At 41.4% G+C, this 21,171-nt stretch overlaps 1 protein-coding gene across 1 annotated transcript in view; it reads right to left on the minus strand.

Annotated features, from left to right (window-relative positions):
- ntrk3b (neurotrophic tyrosine kinase, receptor, type 3b) overlaps positions 1–21,171 on the minus strand; it is a 78,218-nt gene that overhangs the window by 36,179 nt on the left and 20,868 nt on the right. Inside the window, exons 4-7 of the mRNA XM_027004547.2 lie at positions 6,962–7,030; positions 2,962–3,116; positions 2,476–2,618; positions 2,238–2,379 (exon numbers count right to left, since the gene is read on the minus strand). Coding sequence (XP_026860348.1) covers positions 2,238–2,379; positions 2,476–2,618; positions 2,962–3,116; positions 6,962–7,030 — 509 coding nt within the window. The remainder of the gene's footprint in view (positions 1–2,237; positions 2,380–2,475; positions 2,619–2,961; positions 3,117–6,961; positions 7,031–21,171) is intronic.

Consider the following 21,171-nt stretch of genomic DNA (forward strand, 5'->3'; position numbering starts at 1 on the left):
CCCGATCCTTCCCTTATGAGGATAACGACAGCATCCTGTGCATTTCCTTGTCAAAATGAAATGTGCCGAACGCGCCTCTTTTTGGCGCTGTCATTTCTTTTTAATGTCTACATCGTTCATCAGCGTGGCGACAAAACGCAATGCCTTCCTCTACCCGCGGGCCTCAATTCATCAGCTATTTAACGAACGCAGTGTTTCCCAGGCATCAGGCTGATCCACGGGCTGGAAGATTTTCGGCAGCTGGCCCGGCAACTCAACAGTCTCTCATCCTGGGCTCTGGCCTCTAGGAAATAGCCACACATATTCTTTTGTTACTGGAAACCAGCTAAGTTAGTACAGAAGGGAAGGTCTGTTGCTGTAATTAGATTCGAACCAGTGTCTTTGTTTTCACCTTCAGAGCTCACTGAGTGATCCTGATTACACTTACATAAAAGCTTCAGGGTGTCTTCTTGTTAATTGGCTTATCTGTTCATTTGGCACCTTGTTCTGTCTTAAATTTGTCAACACACTGCACTTCTTGCAGGGAATGATGTGGTTTTTCCATATTTAGTATGTCCTGGCACATTTCATTTTTGCATTGGTACAATGAAATTTTGCATGTGTGTCCCGAATCAAACCATTTGAGAGAGCCAATTCATTTCTCAGTTGGAGTTAAGTAATTTGCAGTGAAACAAAATGTCCTACTGCTTTAACAAAAATTTCACATCAAAAATAGAACTGCATGGGAAAACAAACATAGACAATTAAATCCAGTTTGACAATGTCAAAGGTACTTATGCAAATATCTTAAAAACACTTCTTTTCATGTGTGTGGCATTTTTTTGTGTGTAGCCTAGCCTAAACTGGAAAAAGAAATCAGAAGGTTTATGCTGTTTCCGTTAGGATACAGAGAACCATTTGAAACACTGACTCATTCATTAGCATTGTGAAAGGATTTGGTAAAGCAACGACGCACAGTGATCTGACTGTGAGCCAAGATCTCACTACCTGATAGAATCGGACTACTAGGTTGAATAGAGCTTAAAATGTGGCAGCATTTGCTACAGCACAGGGTCATTTCCAGTCATCCTCACTCAAACGCATCTGATTCTGGTCCAGTTTCACTACACAACAGTAAAGAGAATCAGACTGGTAGAATCTGCCATTCACCATGCCAGCAATAGCACGCTGACAGGAGTTATGACAAACAGCAAATTTCACCCTGTTATGAGTCAGATGGTTAGGTGTGAATTTCACTGCTGCGGTGCAAGACTGGGCAGTTCTTCATGGACTTTTTTGGTTTGTTTTTGTTCTTTTTTCTTCTTTAAAAAAAAAAAGAAAAGACAATAACACGGATTTTGGCTCTGGCGGAAGACATAGCATCATAGTCAACACTGGCCCCCACAAGCTTTGAAGACCGGATCCCAGATCGAGGTCATTCGATCAAGCTTTTCCTGCAGAGTCTTCTCACTGCCCCTGGTAGGGCACTGGCACAGATGACTCAATAGCCCCCTAATGCATGTAATTATGCAGCTGTCTGTCACAGCATTCGACTTCCATGCACACTTGGCCATCCCCAAAGGGGAGCCAGCCACTTCAAAGCTGTCTTTAGTGGAGAGCTGATGTGTGCAAGGAAAGCACGTCTTATTCTTGGCAATTCAGCCATCTCCTTGGTAAATCAGTGACATGGGTCACCACTCAAAATTTCTCTACTCAAAACATCTTTGCCCTGGTGTTTACTAGAGACAGTGCGCCTGAATTCTAAGCAATAGTTTATTTGGGACAAGGCTTTATTGGTGCAGTGTATGGTAAGATCACTAATGTGGAATTAACTTCTAGAGAGTTTAACACTACTGAAACCATTTTATACCAGTTTCTATAAGATGTGTTTTTGTGATATCTATGTATTTTGTGCAAGTATTGGAAATCAATTCATACTGGGTGTGATGTTTTTTCCTTCTGAAGGTAAATTGTTTTTATATGAAAGTAAATTATTTTGGCATTTTCATGAACTTTAAAAAGAGCTGCTTTAGAAACAACCAGAAGAGCTTAGAAAAACCATAGCAGTAAGTGCAAATGTATCAGATATTATCTCTTGGGGGTTTACAACATAAACTTCCAACCACTTGCACATTTTACACAATATATTAAATAAGACAGTATGAATAAAATATGAATCTGAATAAAAATCGGTGTGTTTTCTTTGTGCATTAAAATGTTACATGTGACAAAAACAACAAATGTGAAAATGAACTTACATTGCACTGCCAGCTGTAGAGACATATTGGTCATTCCCACCATGTTCTCTGAGATGCAGGTCAGTACGAAGCCATTGTCATCTCGACTCACGTTGACAAGAGTAAGGTTGATGGAGTGAATATTTGGCCAATAGACATTCGACTATCGGGAGATGACACAAAAAAAGCCATTTGATCATTCAAATGGGTAAAGAAATTAATTTGCATAAGCACACATGAACAAGCAGCTAGGATTCACTTGGTGTGTGTTGATGGAGTGAAGTCCATTCACAGTCCAGTCCACATCAGGCAATGGAGAACCTGAGCCGTTGCAGCTAACTGTGATGTTGTCTCCCTCCATTACTGTCAGGTTACTGTGCGTTACCTTGATACCTGGCAGGTCTGGAATAGACAGAAAAGAGGCACAAAATACACACTGGCCTCTAAAATAGGAGCTCAAAGAGCAGATAGAAAAGGAGAAAGAGGAAGAACAAACATAAAATATCTGGTCTTAGATGGTAAGACACCTGATGTCAAATGGTGCACTGTAGGAGAGTTTCATATCTTCATACCTGCTCACATGCCAAAATTAATCTTTTGACAAATCCATTCCCTTACTTACAGCTAAGCAATACAGCATGTCTCCACTGCACATTTCATGTCTGCACTGGCATCAATATGCATTCAAAAGAGCCACTGCACTAAATGTCCTTCAGCTCGGCTGTGTGTTTGTAAAGGTTCGTACCGCAGTCTGCAATGCTCATGGCCCGCAGGCGGATCTTGTAGGCGTCTTTCTTGCAGTAGAGCTGCTGGGTGTGCAAGCCTGCTTCCCCTCTCTGCTGCCAGAGCTGTATCCAGCGAATCGCGCAGCCGCAGTCGAATACGATGCCTTCCAGCCTCCTGCACACAACCACACGATGCAAATACGATATAATTCAAAATCATATTAGGGCAATCAGGTCCACTGTTATATAACAGAATGTAAAGGATGCTTGATATTCATCGCATTCTTATAATTCTACATCCTGACACACATAACCTCATTTCCTGTTTAAATGGTGGAAGCCGTGAGAGTCTGTCATCTCTGAGTGAATCGTGACTCCCTCAATTTAAACCTCCATGTGGGACGTGGGGATTTGGCATGGGATTTCACAGTGCCTCATTAATCCCTTGTTGCTTGACTGTGTACCTGTTTGCTTTTTATCTTGAAGGCCCGTAGTCGAGCCCTGTGCACGTGACTCCCCCATCTTGGACTGGTACGCGATGTTAACATAAAAAAGTGAATTACCTAGAAAAGGAACAAGAACCTGCACTCTAATAAGTTTTAGTTTTTCTGAAATTACACCAATGTTCCTCAACTCTCTCCCAAGCCTGCTGGTTTTATGCAGATGCCATGTGCACTGACAGAGAACAAAAACATTTGTTCAGACTGTTCCCAAAATTGGCAAAACAAATGGTAGAAGCAGGCAGAGAAAACGTTTGAAGGGGGAAAAAACAGTGCAGTGTTCTATCATTAATTTAGCACCATATTATATAATTTTATTACAGATAACAGGGCCCTAACATAAAAAACAATTTCATAATTGTCTTGCAAGTAAATTATCCAGTAAATGTACTAAGTTGCTTGATAATAAACAATATGCCATGGTCCATGCTTTGGTCCACTTTCTATTGGATAAAAATGAGTTACTTTCTTAGCAGTAAATTGAACAAATAAACAATTATTTCAGACCGAACAACTACTGACCCAGTGATGATTAGCACCTGAAATGGCGATGCTGCCTTAAAAACACTTACAGCTACATTCACAGCTGAAATCCAAATGAAGAGCTCCTAAGACCATGAAGAGCTGCACTGTGTATGATTATATACTGCCTTTCATCTCAGTATAATATTTTGTTCCAGTAACCTGTAATCTGCTTGGGAAAGAAACCACAGTAGATTTAATGTGTGATTTCGAACCAGCTCATGCAGTCTTTGGGAGTCTTGAACATTTCAGTGATTTGCCTTAACACCACTGTCTAAAGAGACAGCTTTTGTGAAGTAGGTTTTCCTGCATTATTTTGTCTTGCAACCTCCAGGCCAGTTGAGTGAAGGTTATCAAAATAAGGAATGACTTAAAGGTCCTGGCCTACACACATCATCAAAGTGAGGAATTATGACGGCCCATATTTTGGTTTTGCCACTTGCTCCCTGGAACTTAGATGACGACCTGACAAACAACAGTCTTAGGTTTAATGCAGGCTTGGATCCCCTATACTGCAAGGACTGTATGTGGGATTGGGAAGACATGGCTCAGAAAAATGAGGGGGAAGCCAGCGGTATCAAGCATCAATGCATTTAACAAAAGATTTTTAATAGATACTCCTACATATGTACGTATGAGTGGCTATACTTAATGTACCAGTTTTATATATGTGCCACAGGGCAGTAAGGATCAATGGATAGTGTCAAATGAATTTGCTTCAGAGTGGTGGTGCAGGGTCTGTGAAAAAAATTTTTAATGTGAATAATTTAGTGGGTGAGATTTTTGTAAGAGGCTAGTGATGCCATGTTCCAATCTGGAACACCCACAAAAGGCCTGTAGCACACTCTGCCATGCTGCAGTGAGAGGAAGTGTGTCAGGAATGTGTAACATAAATCTGCTCGAAATATCAGACACAAAACCCTTTGTGTACTACCAAGCCTTGCTTGACAGATCACATTTAGGTAAGGGGGCAATCATACAAATCCGTACCACAGAACCGAACGTGAATAGAAACAATGGAATAGCTTATAGAGCTTCTCTGCCACTAAAGCACCGAGGCAGACTTTGAGAACAGGCTGGGTACAATGGGCCTATATACACAGCATTCAGCAAATACAAGGTTCCTGCATAGATAATAAGATAAATCCAACAATCCAAAAAGAGAATATCTGCTGTAAATGGCATTTCGGGTGGGGGTTTGTTCTTTTGATCGCATCTAGTAATGTGTCCATATATAGGAACAGCACCCCTGAGGAATCATTTATATAGCAAAGGTTCACACTTCAAGCTTGTAGATTCGACTACTAGAATGACAGTAATACCAAGGTTCTGTACAATGACAAATATGTTCATATAGGAATCTAGTCCCCTATTACCTTTGTACAGTAATATAGTGCTGTATGTAAGGTCCATATAATGTACTTTTTAAAAATATACATAATCTCCCCCCCCCCCCCTTTTTTTGTGGAGGATTTCCGTTGTTGGACTAATTAGAGTGAGTTTGAGTGTTCTGGTGACAGTCTGGTGACAGTTTAAGCCATTATGTAACACCATCAAATCCTTTGAATGCTAACGCGCACATAGCCCCAGAGTGCTGCGTGGCAGAAGGGTTTCTTCTGCCGCGAGAGATAAAGTGGCCTGTGCTGGGCTCAGATGGGTCTGGCGGAGCAGGTGGGCACTTTATCAGTGCTTCTCAAGCTGAGCTTCGCCGAAATAATTACAAACATACTGCAACACCCACCTGGTAAGTAAGCCTAATTCTCCATGACTAGCAACAGTTTCATTTTGGGCAGGGGAAGAAAAGGAACTGCTAACTTTCAACATGGAAATGGAAAATCGAGCATGGCACATATTTTCCACACAAATGTCCCGGGGCTTGTTTCTGAAAGGTACTGGAAACCCGCGGTAATATTGCTGATTTTGAACAGCTGTACTCCATGCAGACCCAAGACCATTTACCTGTGCTGGACCCACAAAACAAGCCTACCATTACTCTACAAAGTCTTTTAACAGTCACAATGAAATCTCAGAGTGACACACACTTGAGCTTTGGATGTGTCAGATGCATTGGGAGCAGCACAGTTTTACTAATTCCAGTGTGGCAGAATGACAGCAGCGCCTCCACAGCAGTGATCAATGAACAAGCTCGTCGCTTTAGGTACACACAGACCGCTCAAATATTCATGACAAACAGGAAAATGAGGTCGTGCGCCCAGCAGACAAAACCAATACATTTCAATGCCATGTCTTAATTATCCAGCACAAAAGACTCCGATGCTTGCGGCCGTGTACCAAAGTGTTCAATCTCAAGCAGTATGCTGCCCTGACACAAACCCAGATTTATATTAGAGCAATACTGGTAGTGGTGCTTGTACCGCCAACAAATTACCTGTGAAATTACAGTGCTGAAAATATTCTTCATTAACAAACAGCGTTAAAATTGAGTCAGTCTAGACGTGACAATGACTCTCACATGGATGATGAAGGGATAAGAGATTATTAAAAGACGGAAGCATCACCTCTGTCGGCATGGGGACTCCGTGATTAATCGCGAGATTGATCAAAACCTCAGTATTGGCCTCCAAAGCTAGTTAGCAGAGATTTCATTTCAATCAAACATATCTAATTATACACAGTGCCGTGCGTCAAATGCTAAGAAATGGCAGCTATTTGTGGCAGGAAATCTGCTGAGAGCTTTGATCTCCAATAGTCCTGCCGAACAAGCCACAAACGTTATGTTGAATCTCAGGGTCACACAGCCTGTCAAATCACAGGACTTTCCAAGGGAATCATGGTGACTGTGAACTGAAAGGTGTTAATCACAGCCAATCCCCCACACTGCTTGTATTAATTACTATGGAATGAGCAAAGCATTGCTTTTCCTAAAATGGTCTATCCCTAGTTTGACATTAATTCGTTGAATATGTAATCATATATCGATAAACAGAAAAAACTAATACAACATAGAACAAGTCAGTCAGTGTCTTAGGGAACTTACAGTTCAATAAGTTGAAGATTCTTGAAGAGCTGCCAGGACAGTGTGGTAAGTGGGTTCTTGGACAGATTTCTGCAAGACAACACAAAATAAATAATTAAGCTTCCTCATGCAGCACTTCATAACACATCCACAATGCACACGTAAATCTCTCAGGTGTAACAAATTCATAATTATGCCCAAAGCACTTGCTTTATCAGAGACAGCTACTTTGCACCTACACTCACTGGCTAGGTACAGCTAGTTATGTTTCAAAGGCATTGGACTGTTTAGGAGTGCTTCCGTGCACAATCCGTCTATCCAGTGGTCAGATGCTGAACAGGTATTATACAGTGGACTACCCAGCACTGATGGTGGTGGCAGCTGCTCACATAAATGTATCAGGCACAGCAGTGTTGCTGGAGCTTTTACAGGTGTCAATGTCAATGCTGTGTTGAGCGTGGCATGCCATCTGAAAACATCCAGGCGACAGCTGTCCTGTGGTGAGAAACTGACCACTGGCACAGAACTGGTCAATGGCTAACACAAATTTTGAATGGCAATAACTGGGCTACAGTCTGTGGCTATACATCTGCAGAATGTGTCAAATAAATAAAGATTGACACATTTATTTATTATATAAACTTTTATTTTAATGTGGATTGTGTCCCTGGGTTATTATTGCACGGACATAACGCTATCGAATGGCATTCAAACTGTTTTGCAATCTTTTTGAAGTCCATGTGGAAGCAGCTTAGTGAAAGTGCTGGGAGTTAAGGAGTTAATGTGAGGCAGGCAGGCTTTATGCAACAGGAAATCAGGGAGAGCCTCCATCGCTGCCAACAGGCACTGAGAGAAAGAGAGCAGCTGCGAGGGACGAGGCTGCTCCGCCAACTCGGCGAGTAGGAGAACTCGAGCGCATCGCTGTCGACAAATTCAAGGAGCGATGAAAGACCCGGGGTTATAAAACACAGACAGAGAGCTGGTTTGGGACTCATAAATGGCTTTCAACCAGCAAAACCAGGGTCATGCTTTGTGTAGGGGTTAGAGCTAATTAGAATTAGAACTAATTATTAGAACTCATTATTAGAACTAATAGAATAATAGAACTATAGAACTAATAGAGCTAAATATCATTAGAACTAATCTATGAGATTCAAAGAAAGATGGATGCACATGACACCGGGTGAGAGTTTGTGCTTAAGATGAAAATGGAGGGTATTTGGTATCTATATCGGGTGGACCATGTAGGAGTCACAGTCGTAAAATAAGGGCAGCATGTGTAAAAGGGCTTTGATTACTATATGGTCCACCCAATCTACAGCTAAATGTCTCTGAAATAAAAATACCATTTTGTACTAATTTCAGATCTATTGCGCATAAAAGCATCACTGTGCAATTACTTACTGACTGCATTGTAATTCAGTGTCATAATAGCCATTTTATGTTTTCTATGTTAGTAGTGCACTGAGAGAGAAGATTCCAGAATCCTGGTACTGATCTTGCTGAAAAAGACAACGCAAGAGCCTGTAGTCTAAACTCCAGTCTAACGGTCGGACCGGCTTGCCACATGCAAATGCAATTAATTCTGGTAAATAGAGTACATTTACACATATGTACTTTGATATGTTACCCAATAGAGACCTGTGCTTATAAGAAGCAAATTAAAATGTGACCTTCCTTCCTACAAGCCGCAACTCAGTTCAGCAAATTCTGTGCTGATGCAACAAGGTTGCAGAACATACGATGCTGTCTAAAAGTCAAAAGGCAGTTCATACCATGCAGACTTACACTCAAGTGTATTTTAGAGATAATTCATATTGGAAGCTGTTCTATGTAGTACCAAAAACACCAAGGGAAGGACTGGGGAGGACGCCTATCAAGAATCTATTTTGACTACATGACCAACTCATTTTCAGGGTCGTTAGGAACTATTATGAGTTTTATAACAAGCACAGCTCAGTACCAGGGCCATGTTGCCATGGCAACAGGCCCTCTGATGCTTTGATGCAGTAGGAGGAGCTTTGCTGGCTCGACGCGGTCTCTGGTGTTGTCACCCCTCCTCCCACTTATTCTCACCCACAGACACACACCCACACAACACACACACACACACACACACACACACACACACAGAGAGAAGCACAGTTTTTTACTTGTCAGAAAGTCTGGGTTGTATATTTTTGTATTCAGTCATTCTGCTATTTGCTGCTGACTTGGGAATGGATATTATTAATCCTTAGAACACAAATTCCTTCATGTGATCAATTTTGCTCTCTGTTGGATCAGCATCATTCAAGCACAATGGAATATTTTCATAATTTTTTTACTGGTTAGCCATGTTCAATTATTTGATTGTTTATCCAGAGATTAGATCAACCCATTAATGCCACTTTGGAGTGCCATTAGAGTGTCACAGACTTAAACACACAAAATATTACACATCCTCATTTTTCACATATGGCCAAATCACCAAGCTGCATGTAAAATGGAGCTATTTCTAACACTGGAACCTTCAGGAAGTCAGTTCTCCACATCATCTTGTCATCTTCATACACCCACATAGTGAACCTGCTCAGCCCCCCCCCCCCCCATCCAGTCAATATGGTGTTTTAGGCTCGTCGAATAAGCACCTTTCACAGATAAAGGCCAGTACATTAGGGAAAAAAAGGAGTGAATACACGGTGAAAGTCATTTAGTAGCGTCTTATTATTGAGTATCGAGGCAGAAGCTTCAGCTAGGGAGGGAAAAAAAAACAACAACAGCACCTTAATCAGACAATCTCTAGGGACATTTCACTACAGAAGGAGGGGTGTCTGCCATTGTAGGTGACGGGTATGAACTCCAGAATTCTCTCTACGTCAGAGGCTTGTGCTTCACTCGAAGCATTAAGATAATGACAAACCTATGAATCCAGAGCATTAAATCTCTGGTCTTGTCTCCTCTTTAGTTAATTTGTGCAAACCACCTGCATATTTAAGGAGTTGCTCTTTAAAAAGGTCACCAGTGTGAAGAAAAATGCCAGCAAGAAAATAAAGAAAGAAATAAAATATTTGGTGAGTGGAAGTTAATGAATTAGGAAATGAATTCATTTTGCATCTAACAAGAAGAGGCATCAAGTTTGTGGGGGACCATTGAATACTGAAATGTAAAAACTAACAGAGTAGGAATGGTATGATAATTGGGTCTGTAAGTTTAAATGATAACAACCTGTTTCCATTGGTTCAGGACTCCCAGCTGTGGGCTATATAGATTCTGGGAGTTTAATAGTTCAGGAGAGTTAAGAGTTTGCAGTGAGTTGCACAAGGATTCTCAGTCATTTTGCTATTTATCTTGCCAAGGATCAAATTTAAATTAACCATGATATTTTTTTTCTAATACAAATTGAACAATTAACTTAATGAATAATAGTTAAAAATATTCAAGAAAACAGCTTTAATATGCAGCTGGAATAGAAATCACAAAAATATGGCTCAGGATTGCAATCATTGCCTTATTACTGATCAGTGGTATTCCTTCAGAATAGGAGTTCTCTGTCATGTGAGGTGGTGGCATTTTGATGACAGGCCCATCGGCTCTGCGTATGGAGGCGGCTATTCACTTGTGCTGATTCGGGGGTCAGAAGAGGCGAGGCTTCCATGCTACCCTTTACCCACAGATTCAAAGGGGGAGGTCAGAAATGTCTTCTGATTCAGGGCTAATTATAGGAATCACATAACACAAGCAGACTGTGCCACTGGATGTTACTGGATCTTATCGCATATTGATTTGATGTTGGATGTGAAATTGTTATGGTTTGCTGAAACGTAAAAGTTATATCAGATAATCTATAAAAACCCTGGAAATGTTTTTAGTAATTCGCATATCCCTGTGATATAAGTGCATGTGGTTGGATTTGTTTATTGTGATCAGCTGGAAGCATTTCTGTGTGCAAAAAAGCATTGTACAAATCTCTCAATAGGGATTTGCCAGATTATTTTCAAACAGTGTAGGTCTGTAATGGTAAATAAAACTGCTGTGCGATAAATTTCACCTGAGCATCCATCACAAAAGCAGGCCTGCAAGGCTTTACCACATTAAACTGCCCTTTTACTAACACATATGACAAAAATGCAAAGCTAAGGACATAATATGTAATGACAAACCAAGATGAAAAAGACCCTTCAGTGAAAGAGAAATCCCCCCCTTAAAGAAAATGTCTAAGCAAAACCTAATCGCATCAGATTATATGCAAGCTTAATAAATAAGTTCTCATGTCTTCATCACGATGTGCATTATTTAACAGTTATTAGGCAAACAAATAGATGTTAGATATGGTTATCTCTAATAGGGCTTAATAACTGTTTATTCACCCATGCATACTAATAAGGTCTTAGAATAGAGTGAAACCTAAGAGTGCCTTTGATCCCTACTAAGGACAATGACTAGCCCTGCAAGTGCATGCCAAATAGGGAAAAACAACTATTCTTGCCACATTACACTCAGGGGAGACTGCACTGTGTACTTCATGTTGGCCTGATGTTATTCCACTGCACACTGCCATTTACACCACTGGTACTGTCTCCTCAATTTCATTCATTGACTACCACTTCATCATTCATGCTCACAAAGAACGTCTGTATAGAGGTTGCTGCCTGTTTTGCAGATTTTCAATGCACTGTAAAGACATGATGCAAACTATGGCAAGTGAAAAGTTTTACGATAAGTGTGTGATATGTTAATTTATACATAACATGATCAGGGAACCTCCGGTAAATGAGAAGCCTGAATTTGCAAAGGTGTAACAGACTTCACGAGGGAACCTGACAATGCCAGTGGATAGCAGGGTATTGTCATGTAATGTGAGTTGATGCAGTAGGTAAGCATGCCAACAGCAGTTCAAGTAAGGATATGCTCTGGTCCTGGAAATCATTTTCATCATAAATGAGTAATTCATCTGAAAAGCTCCATTTGATCTTAGCCTTTCAGCGTAACTATTCAGAACTGCCATTCAGACAGGTAAACCCCTTCCAAATACCAGAAAAGCAAAAAGCATATGTTCGCAATTCGAACTCGAACAGGCAAAGAATTCAAGCTTTAGCCAACACCATTTCAAATCAGCCTACAAACTCCTTCAGAGCCGATTCATTAAAACTACCTGACTGTGGTGAGTCAGCCCAAACTTAAGCTGCCCACACTGAATGACAGACTGAACATCTCCTGTTTACCATAAAATAAAATGTAAAAGAATTTGTCAGATAGCCATTGTGAAAGAAGGCACAAAACAGAAGCTTAATTGGCAAGCCTTGGTTCAAAGGCTGAGGTGTAAGTCTGCTGGGAGCTTTCTTTAGCTCAGTTGAAGCTAACTTTAAAAAGTGGCCTTGCCCCAGTCACATCACGACACCCACTGCTCTTGTGTTCCTCCGCCTCTTGATGCGCAAAGGCTGAGTCATACAGCTGTCTATTATTCATAGCCGCAGATACCTGTTTTAAATTTAAAAACAGGACTGAGGGGCCTAAAAGGATTGTAATCATGCCCCAAGGAAGAAAAAAACCTATTTTGATGTGCAGCACAGGCTAATCTCCACTGATGGTTTATTAAGAGCAAGGTTTCCTATTTTTAAGATGCCTCAGTAGTAACATAGTAGTCTCTTTCCCTTGCTCTCTCCCTCTATCTCTGTCTCTCTCTCACTGTATCTCCTACAGTCCCACCCCATCTCCCTCCTTATTGTTGGTTAATACCAAAGACCAGTGTAAATATATCATAAGATTATTAAAAAAAAATACAGGCAACTATTTGATGTAAAACAAATAAACGGCAATTGTTTGGAATCGTGAGTGTTGTAAAAAGTTAAAGGGACAGATTATTATACCCTTCAGAAGACTTGAGTAATTGCATTAGGAAGCCTCAGTAAAATGATCTAGATGGTGCAACTGATGCAAAGTCTCTGTTCTGCCATATTAATATACAACTCATAACAGTAGGAGGAATGCACAATGCATATTCAGTGCAGAGTGAGCTATAACAGAAGAGAAAAGATTCCTCCAAGCAAAACAGAACTATATAATTTAAATCTGTATCCTTTTGGTAGGAACAAGTTTATGTTAATTACTTTACTCAAATCAAGAATGAAAGTTCTTTAAATGGTATCTTCTGCTCCAGTGTGGTATTAATATACCCAGTCCAAGCAGATTATGTTCTGTACTGTTTCAAAAGTGCCTTTTTAAAGGCTGATTTCACAGCTTGTTAATTAGGGCAAGTTAGGGCAAAAACATGATTTCTGAACGTGTTTTTATTGACCAATTTATAGGATATATGTACCATTATGGCAATTACCAAATGCTTTTTTTCTCTGATCCTTCAATCTCTGGTTTTCAGTGATTGGAAAATGAATGAAGGAGATGAATGTAGAGGACTGGATGTCACAATTTAAGATATAATTTGGGCAGAAGAGATCTATAAAGGTGAGAGAGGTGGAGGGGGGGGGGTGTTGTTGTTACAGGGGGTTGGGGGTGTGGGCTGCAAAGAATAACTGCATTTGAGCCATGAAAGCTCTGCTACCTACAGAAGCTGCGCAGATGAAGTATGGCCTGGGCTCCTGTTCCTCCAGCTGGTCTCACCCAGCAGGTCCTGCTCTCTGATGCCTCCTCCACACTAAACCCATGGACCAATCCAGACTCTCATCAGCTGCTATGCCCACACTAACCACACAACCCCTCGGCTCCCTGAGTCACATACAGGCCTAGCATCTAGGTTCCACAGGCGAGCTGTCATTGCAATACAGGTTTGTTTGTTTTTTTCAATTTTATTCTGCACCTTTGAGGATACCAATGGCTAGAACAAAGCCCTCCGAGACTGACACTGGTGCAGCCGTGTGGGTGTCGGTGGTGTGAGAGGGCAGTAATGAACGGCGAGCTGTCATGGACGCGCCAGTGCCTGGCAGAGGGCCAGCGCCGCTCAGCAACTCGAAGTGGTCATCCGCCGAGCTGCCATGCCCTGGCACCTGGGCCTGCCATCTTGAGCTGTTCGGACGAGCTGGAAGAGGAGGGCAGATGGCAGTGGGGGGAACTGGCAGAGTGCTGGGGCCCAGTGTAGGGAAAAGCAACATGCCCCTGTGAAAATCTGAACAAGTGGGCTGCCCTCACTCAACAATGAGCTCCCTTTAACAGACAGGATATGCTTTTGATTCCCTAATCCTCATGGAAGCACCATACATCTAATGAAAGAGCATGGTGCTCTAACCTTCTCTGTGGACATGGGGCCAGTGATCCACACAACAGCGAACAGACAAAACCATCCCTTTGCACATAGTATGCTCTTCAAAGACGTATAACATTTTACATTTGTCGATGAGCGACATTTCACACTTTATTAAGAGTTGAGGAATTATTATTATCGTTTTTTTAAATGTTTAAATCATTACAGAGATCTGGATTGCTATTCTTGGCTGAAGAAGAGATCTCTCTCAGGAAGGGCATGAAGGAAACTGCCAGTACAAGTTCAGCATGTGCTTGCGATATCGCACAGGGCAAAGATCTGCCTCCTCCGAGTCGCTGGCACCAGATCTGTCATGCTGACCGAAATGGCAAACAACGAGCTCATCAGTCACCACAAGCCTAGCAGACCTGGGCACATGTCACCCCTTATATTACCAAGCGAAAGAGCACAATCCTCTTCTCAATCTTCCACCACTTTTAATTAGATTATTTGCAGAACAGATTTAATTATAGATGTCACAGAATAAACAGTTTTAAACTTGCACCAGCCAAATGTGGTAAACCATTAATATTGCATGATCAGCTTCCTTGAGGAAAGCAAAATGAGGTACCACAGAAACACACATATTTACACTTTAAAGCACATATTCCAAGGATAGAGTGTAATTTAATGCATATTGAAAACAGAAAAAAACACTCATATAACAGGCCAACAGAAAAAAAGTGATAATTATATTGTTTTAATTCAAAGTCCTTATACTCAAAAATTCCTAGGTATACCCACATGCCTCGTTTGCAATTTACAACTATTCTACATAACTGAGAGACAAAAACCACAAACTTTTTTTCCAATAAGTCAAGTGTGAAACATCTGATAGCCTTTAAATATTATTGTTTATGTAAGGGGCTGCTGGTTCTTCAATTCAGAACCAAGTCTATGAATTTAGAGCAGGGTAGCAACACCGAGCCCTGCCCCTCTCACAACACTGAGCACCAGGGCAAATGCTATGCAGGTCTGAAATTATTGCCTGTGGTTTTACCAGGGAAACCTTTTTTTGGGTAAATGACCAGAAAGAGGCTCTTGTGGATGAAGCCAGCATACAGAAGGCGAGAAAATCTTTTTTTTTCCTGGAGAGGGAAAAAAGTGGCTCTATAGTTAAAGTAAAATCTTCAAAAGAACACACTGAGAGGGCCTGATTACAAAGACCAATGTGCAGCACAGCACCAACCATGTAAACAACTCAGATAATTCCTTAAAACACAACATAACCAACAGGGTGGGGGGAAGAAAAATTTGCATGAATGGTACACCCAGAGATCCAGATTTGAATCCCAGTCGTGGAATGTGCCCTTCATGTTCAGGACTTCTTAAGGAAGCGAATGGCTGAGTTTTCACTGAGAGGACTTTCATGATCTTGTGCAGAAAAATGACAATGCTTTTTGTATTGTAGTTGACACAATGGTTGGTTTAGCACACTCTAGAGAAGACATGTGCTGGTTTTCATCTTAGCTGGGTTTTGTGGAGGCACAACAGCAGGCAGATGTACTGTGCTGGGTTGTGGCTATGAAGAAACTGGGTAAAAATGGGTCAACAAATGTTGTGTGTGTCATGGTGTGCCAGGCACCCTGCTTGAGACACACACACACACACACACACACACACCACACCACACCACACCTGCCACTGTCCCAATCACCCACTTATTGGTTATTGTGCACACCTGTTCCTTGTTTACCCTCTCCTGTTCTCCGTTATTTAAGCCCACATGTACCTGCGTCTGTGCTGCCAGTTGTCCTGCACCTGAGCCGTTGCCTGTACCTGCTCTCAAGCACCCGTTATTCCTGCCATAACCTACACAGTTATTACTGCTGCTTTGTCAGTTCTGCTTAATTCTGAGTACAGTTGAGTTGCGTAGTAATGGAGAATAAAGACTCTACCAATTTTCACTCCCCTCTCAGTCCTCCTTGGCACCAATGTCACAGTGTTATTGCTCTAAATCTGAGTGCTGACAAAGCTATTCCTCTTCAACCCAGGAGGGAAGCAGACATTATTGACAGAAAGACGCGTACAGGAATACCCCTCCTCCTATGTGTCACACAACTGGCAGCCAGCCTGGGTATAATTAAAAAGTGGCCCCCAGAGGTGAGTAGATGAGGAGAGGATGAAAGGCGTCTTTGGTTGCGGTTCCCCCAAGGTGTGGGCATCTTGAGGTGAGATCCTTTTGCCTGTCGCCCAGCTCTGGGTGGTGCTGACAGGCCATCCGCCAGGTGCCCCCTCCAAGCTGTGCATGCAGGGCAACGTGCGGCTCCCTGTCCAAAATGGCTGGCCTTGACAGCAAACGAGGGAGGCTGAGATGCAGCAGCCTACTCTCGCCTAGACCACCCAGAGGTGTGCTGTTATTTCACCCATGTCCCCGCCAGTAGAAAGACTGTCGAAAGCTCGCCTGGCTTGCGAGGAACCATCCCTGTTATCTTTCACAGCCAAAATCCTTCAGCTCAGGAGAAAAACAAAACAAAAACAAACAAAACAAAACAAACGCATCGTGTCAGTGCATCAAAGAGACAGAAGTGAATTCACAAGGTGCCCCCTTGCATGGAAACCTTAGTATTCATCAACTATGGGGAAATTAAGATATTCCCAGAACCTCCTGCAAGTTGTGTTAAGATCATATGACATGCCACTGATCCGAGAACAGAGCTGTGGTGCGATGCCCAGCTTTCCGTGGGGGGGAGTCACTGTGTGCTGCTCTGATGAGCATCTCCAGCTGTTATGCCATCGCCCTGTAGTGGTTGAACACACACTGCATGTCACAACACATTGGGCTCCTTCATGAGGACTAGATCAGACCCAAGGCCTCTCCCTCTTTAACTGTGTCAAACAGTGAAACCAGCAGTCTGAACAGACCAGGAATTAGTGGTTAGAGAATGCGGAGCATGAAACAATTCAGCACTGAGCTGTAGGATTAAGAAAACAACAGCCCCTGTCAACATAGTGATCAGCATAGCATAGCCATTAATGTACACATTAACCTTGGCATTGGTCAGGAATATCAAAGAAATGTTTATTTTCACACAACCAGTGGCATAACTGGGAGATATTTGCACTCCACAAAATCATCTACAATAGACTGCAAAAATCCTGTCTCTTCCATTTTCAATGGACAGAACAGCCATACAATTAAATCTCTCGTCTTCTGAAGTAAGCATCCAGTTAAGTCCGTTTCATTCAGCCAACTGTTCACATGTTTCTTTTCACTTTTGAGCTCCACTTTTGTACTTGAATTTCCTTAACATCTTCACAGCTACCACCAGTACACCACGCAGTACACAAAAAGTCAAAGCCTCTTCTAATGTTAACCTAAATATTTATGCTAGACTACCTTCACAATAAATATACATCATATTTAGCTAACACATGACTGCAAGAACAGACAATTACTATGCGATGTGCATATTCTGATAAAATGCATATTTCATTTTAGAGTTATAAAAAATGACTATATCAACTTTGAAAGATCAGTTTAATTCCCATTTGTTTGTCTGTCTACAATGGATGGTAGACATTAGGAATAAGAGGGGCAAAAATGTCACAAGGTGTAAAGCAGCAGATGTTTAAGCTGAGTGGTGTAAAGAGTCACTCTCTCAACCGATGATGCATTAAACAAGCCCAACATTTACTAAGTCAAGGAGCAGACTACAGCTTTGTGCAGGTGGCTAATGTTTTCTAACCCTGTTGCCTAAAATCCTTGTATTTTGTTTTTTTTTTACTTAAAGTCTCTACACTGCATTATAGCTGTTGAGGGATATTGTTAACTTAAAGGATCTGGCCATGAATCACGCATGTGTAGCATAAGCCTGACATAAAGGGCCCAGCTAAAATTGTAGGGGGCCCAGTTGCAGGGGGTCCACTTGCTGTGGGCCCTGCCCGCCGCCGCCCCAGGACCTTGGGCCCCAGTGTGATTGGCCCCGTTCCTCCAGTAGTTATGCCACTGCCCAATGTGGCAACTTTGAAAACATTCACCAGAGCAATAAACGTTCAAATGTGGTTAAAGGGGCTGTATAGATCAAATCTAAATTGGACACAATGACACTGCAAAAGTTATTTTGCTTCCATTCTTATCTCAGTGAACAATATATAGATCCTCCCAAATGGCATCTGGAGTCGGTCAAAGACACTTATGACATGAAAAAACCTTTTCCTCTGCAGACTGTTGTGGTCTGTTTGCCTGAGGAAAAGTAGCGATGTGGCTATTTATGGGAGCAGGAAACCACAAAAACTTAAGAACTACAGAGGAAGCTAGTGTTTACTCTCAAGCTAAGCTCATAGTATGATTAGGTCTGACATCTCTTACTTGATAATACGGCTATGTATTGCTCATAGGTCCATTAGTAAAAAGAGTTTAGCACAAAACTAAATCAATTTTGTAATATATTTTAGAATATACTTTATATATGAGAACAGTGAGACCACTTAAAAGGAAGTATGGTTATTAACCTACACTCAAAAAGATATTGCTCAGGTTGATGGAAAACATGCCCAGTGAAATTGCATCTTTTACTCTGGGGATGCTCCGCACCACTCTGGTCTGCTGAAAATGTAAAATAGTTTGCTGCATGTACATAGTTTACCATGTAGTGTTCCAGCACATGATGTCTTTCATTCTGATTAGCACTTGTAAGATTCTGTGGAAACAGAGTATTTATTTTACACGGAGTGTTTATTTTACACGGAGTGGTGGAGTGAGGGCAGGTAAGCTGCTGCTTTCCATATTCTTCTAAAGAGCAAACTGATGGAAAATGGCCATAAAACACGGTACTGATTGCAAATAACATTCTAGCATTTGAATATTCTTAAAGACTATAAATGACCATTGCTGGCACCAATTGAAGCTCTATTCAAGTTACTAATAAGGCTTTAGAGAGAGGAGGCATAACATTTTTAGCGTAAACAGTAGCTAGCAAAGTTAACGTTTCATTTAATTTTCCCATTTCGTTACCACATTTAACGTAGTTTGTGTATAAAGTAATATTTGGTATATCTACATGAAACCACAGATGAATATTGTTTATGTCAAATGATAGACAACAGTTTAACAGTTATGGTGGTAAATGGGTTTCGTGGGAGAGTAAGTAAAATGCAGCCTAAATGAGCTAACTGTTTAGTGAATGTGCACATCTCAGGACTTTATCTGTGAAAAAGAACATTGATTTGAAAGGGAACTGAATTAGATCCAATACTTTCCCATCCTAGCCGTCAGGACTTTTCAAAACAAAGTTATGCCCATGACCTGAGCAGTTGTGAGTGGTTCCAAATGACCTCATTCACTCTGACACGTTAACACAAACGTCACGATAAATAGTGCGCAAGGTCAGTGTGCTGATTCACTTGTATAAATGCAAAACTTTTACGTCCAAGTCTCTCTCCCATGGACCACTTCTTTCCCTTTCACAGCCTCCACCCTGAAACAAACAAAGCTAATAGGCCCACACTGCTAATAAGGCAGAAAATGTGCAGAGCTGCATTCTTTCTCTGTGATACATGAGGGAACACTGTTCTACTGTGGCCTGGCTGAATGCAAACATCCATGACTTGTCTGTGGCTCGCCGCATTTACAATTCATGGTGGAGATCTGCTGTCTTGTAAAACTCAGGTGACCACACAGGCATTGTTAAAGGGTTCATCTCTTCAACAGCTCCGGAGTACTTATAATCATTTACAATCACATAGTTTCCCAATTCAACCTGCTCAGCTATTAATACCACACTTTTATGCTCTCTGGTTTATCTTGCTGTTCTGTATAGTCAGTCATAACTTGATTCATACTGTCCTGTGTATTTATTGTATTATACTGCAGTCATTTAGTTAACACTATATATAGTTTTGAATATAGATTGTCTTACTATTGTGCTATTTGTAATATGTACAGGCATGTGTAAATAACCCTTCTTCCCCAAAGTGCTGTTCCATGGTGCTGAAACCACACTATTTGGTTATATTCTGACTTGTGAATGGATGAGACAAGAATAACTTTTTGAGTACTTCATGATAAAATGGTTATTCACTCAAATATATTTTAACAGCGGTTAAATATTGCGCCACAATATTATGGCGCTTAACAAAATGTACAGTTGGATAAACAGATGGAAATTTCAGTTCTGAAGTAGCCATATGTTATTATCATGGTGTATCTTAATACCTACAATTTTAGGAAGGTTTTTCCAAAATTTCACCAGTGCATTGCCAGCGCTACCAGAAGCTGGTACAAGCTCGGCCAGCACTGCACAGCCATCTATGGGGCATATTACGCAGTGCCAAGACCTCTACACCGTGTCCATGTAGCTGCGAGCAGGATATAAGCAGAAGCCAGAAGCCCCCCTCCAAGCCCCAGCATGGAAAGCACTCTGCACTGCTGGTCCTCTGAGATGGAGCACAGCCTTTCCTGACTGCTTTGGATGTAAGGTCTGGAGTGTGTTCAAAAACTCAAACACATACCTCAAATATACAATTATTATACCAAATACTGTGTTGATATTTGCTATATCTGGGTTGAAACCAAAATAATTAAGCAAACCCATGAAAATTGAGGTTTAACAATAATATCAATGTCAATGCGAAACAGTGGTCTGAGAGCTTCAAATGTAGACTTGCTGTGATGTACTGGAGATCCAGGTACATCTGGAGAGGAACATCAAATGCCTGAAAAGGGATTATAAAGTCAGACTTTATAAAAGCATTAACAAGAGGTACTGCTGGAATGGCCACACAAGCCACACAAGACTGGTTTACCATAATGGCTTCCCCTCTTGGGTTTTATAAACAAGTCAATAACCCTTTTTTCATTGTGGTATATTCACTTGTCACTGTTCCTGTCCACTGTGTCACCATCCACTTCCAGTGGTCCACAATCACGCTATCATATTACAGCAAAAGTATTCAAATCACAGCTCTCGAGGGCCTGGAACTACCGATTTTCCACCCTCCTTGGGAGCAGGTGTAATAAAGTGGTCATCCAATTAAATTAACTGTTCATGTAACT

Source organism: Electrophorus electricus, chromosome 1, assembly GCF_013358815.1.
Source record: "Electrophorus electricus isolate fEleEle1 chromosome 1, fEleEle1.pri, whole genome shotgun sequence".
Taxonomy (NCBI): domain Eukaryota; kingdom Metazoa; phylum Chordata; class Actinopteri; order Gymnotiformes; family Gymnotidae; genus Electrophorus; species Electrophorus electricus.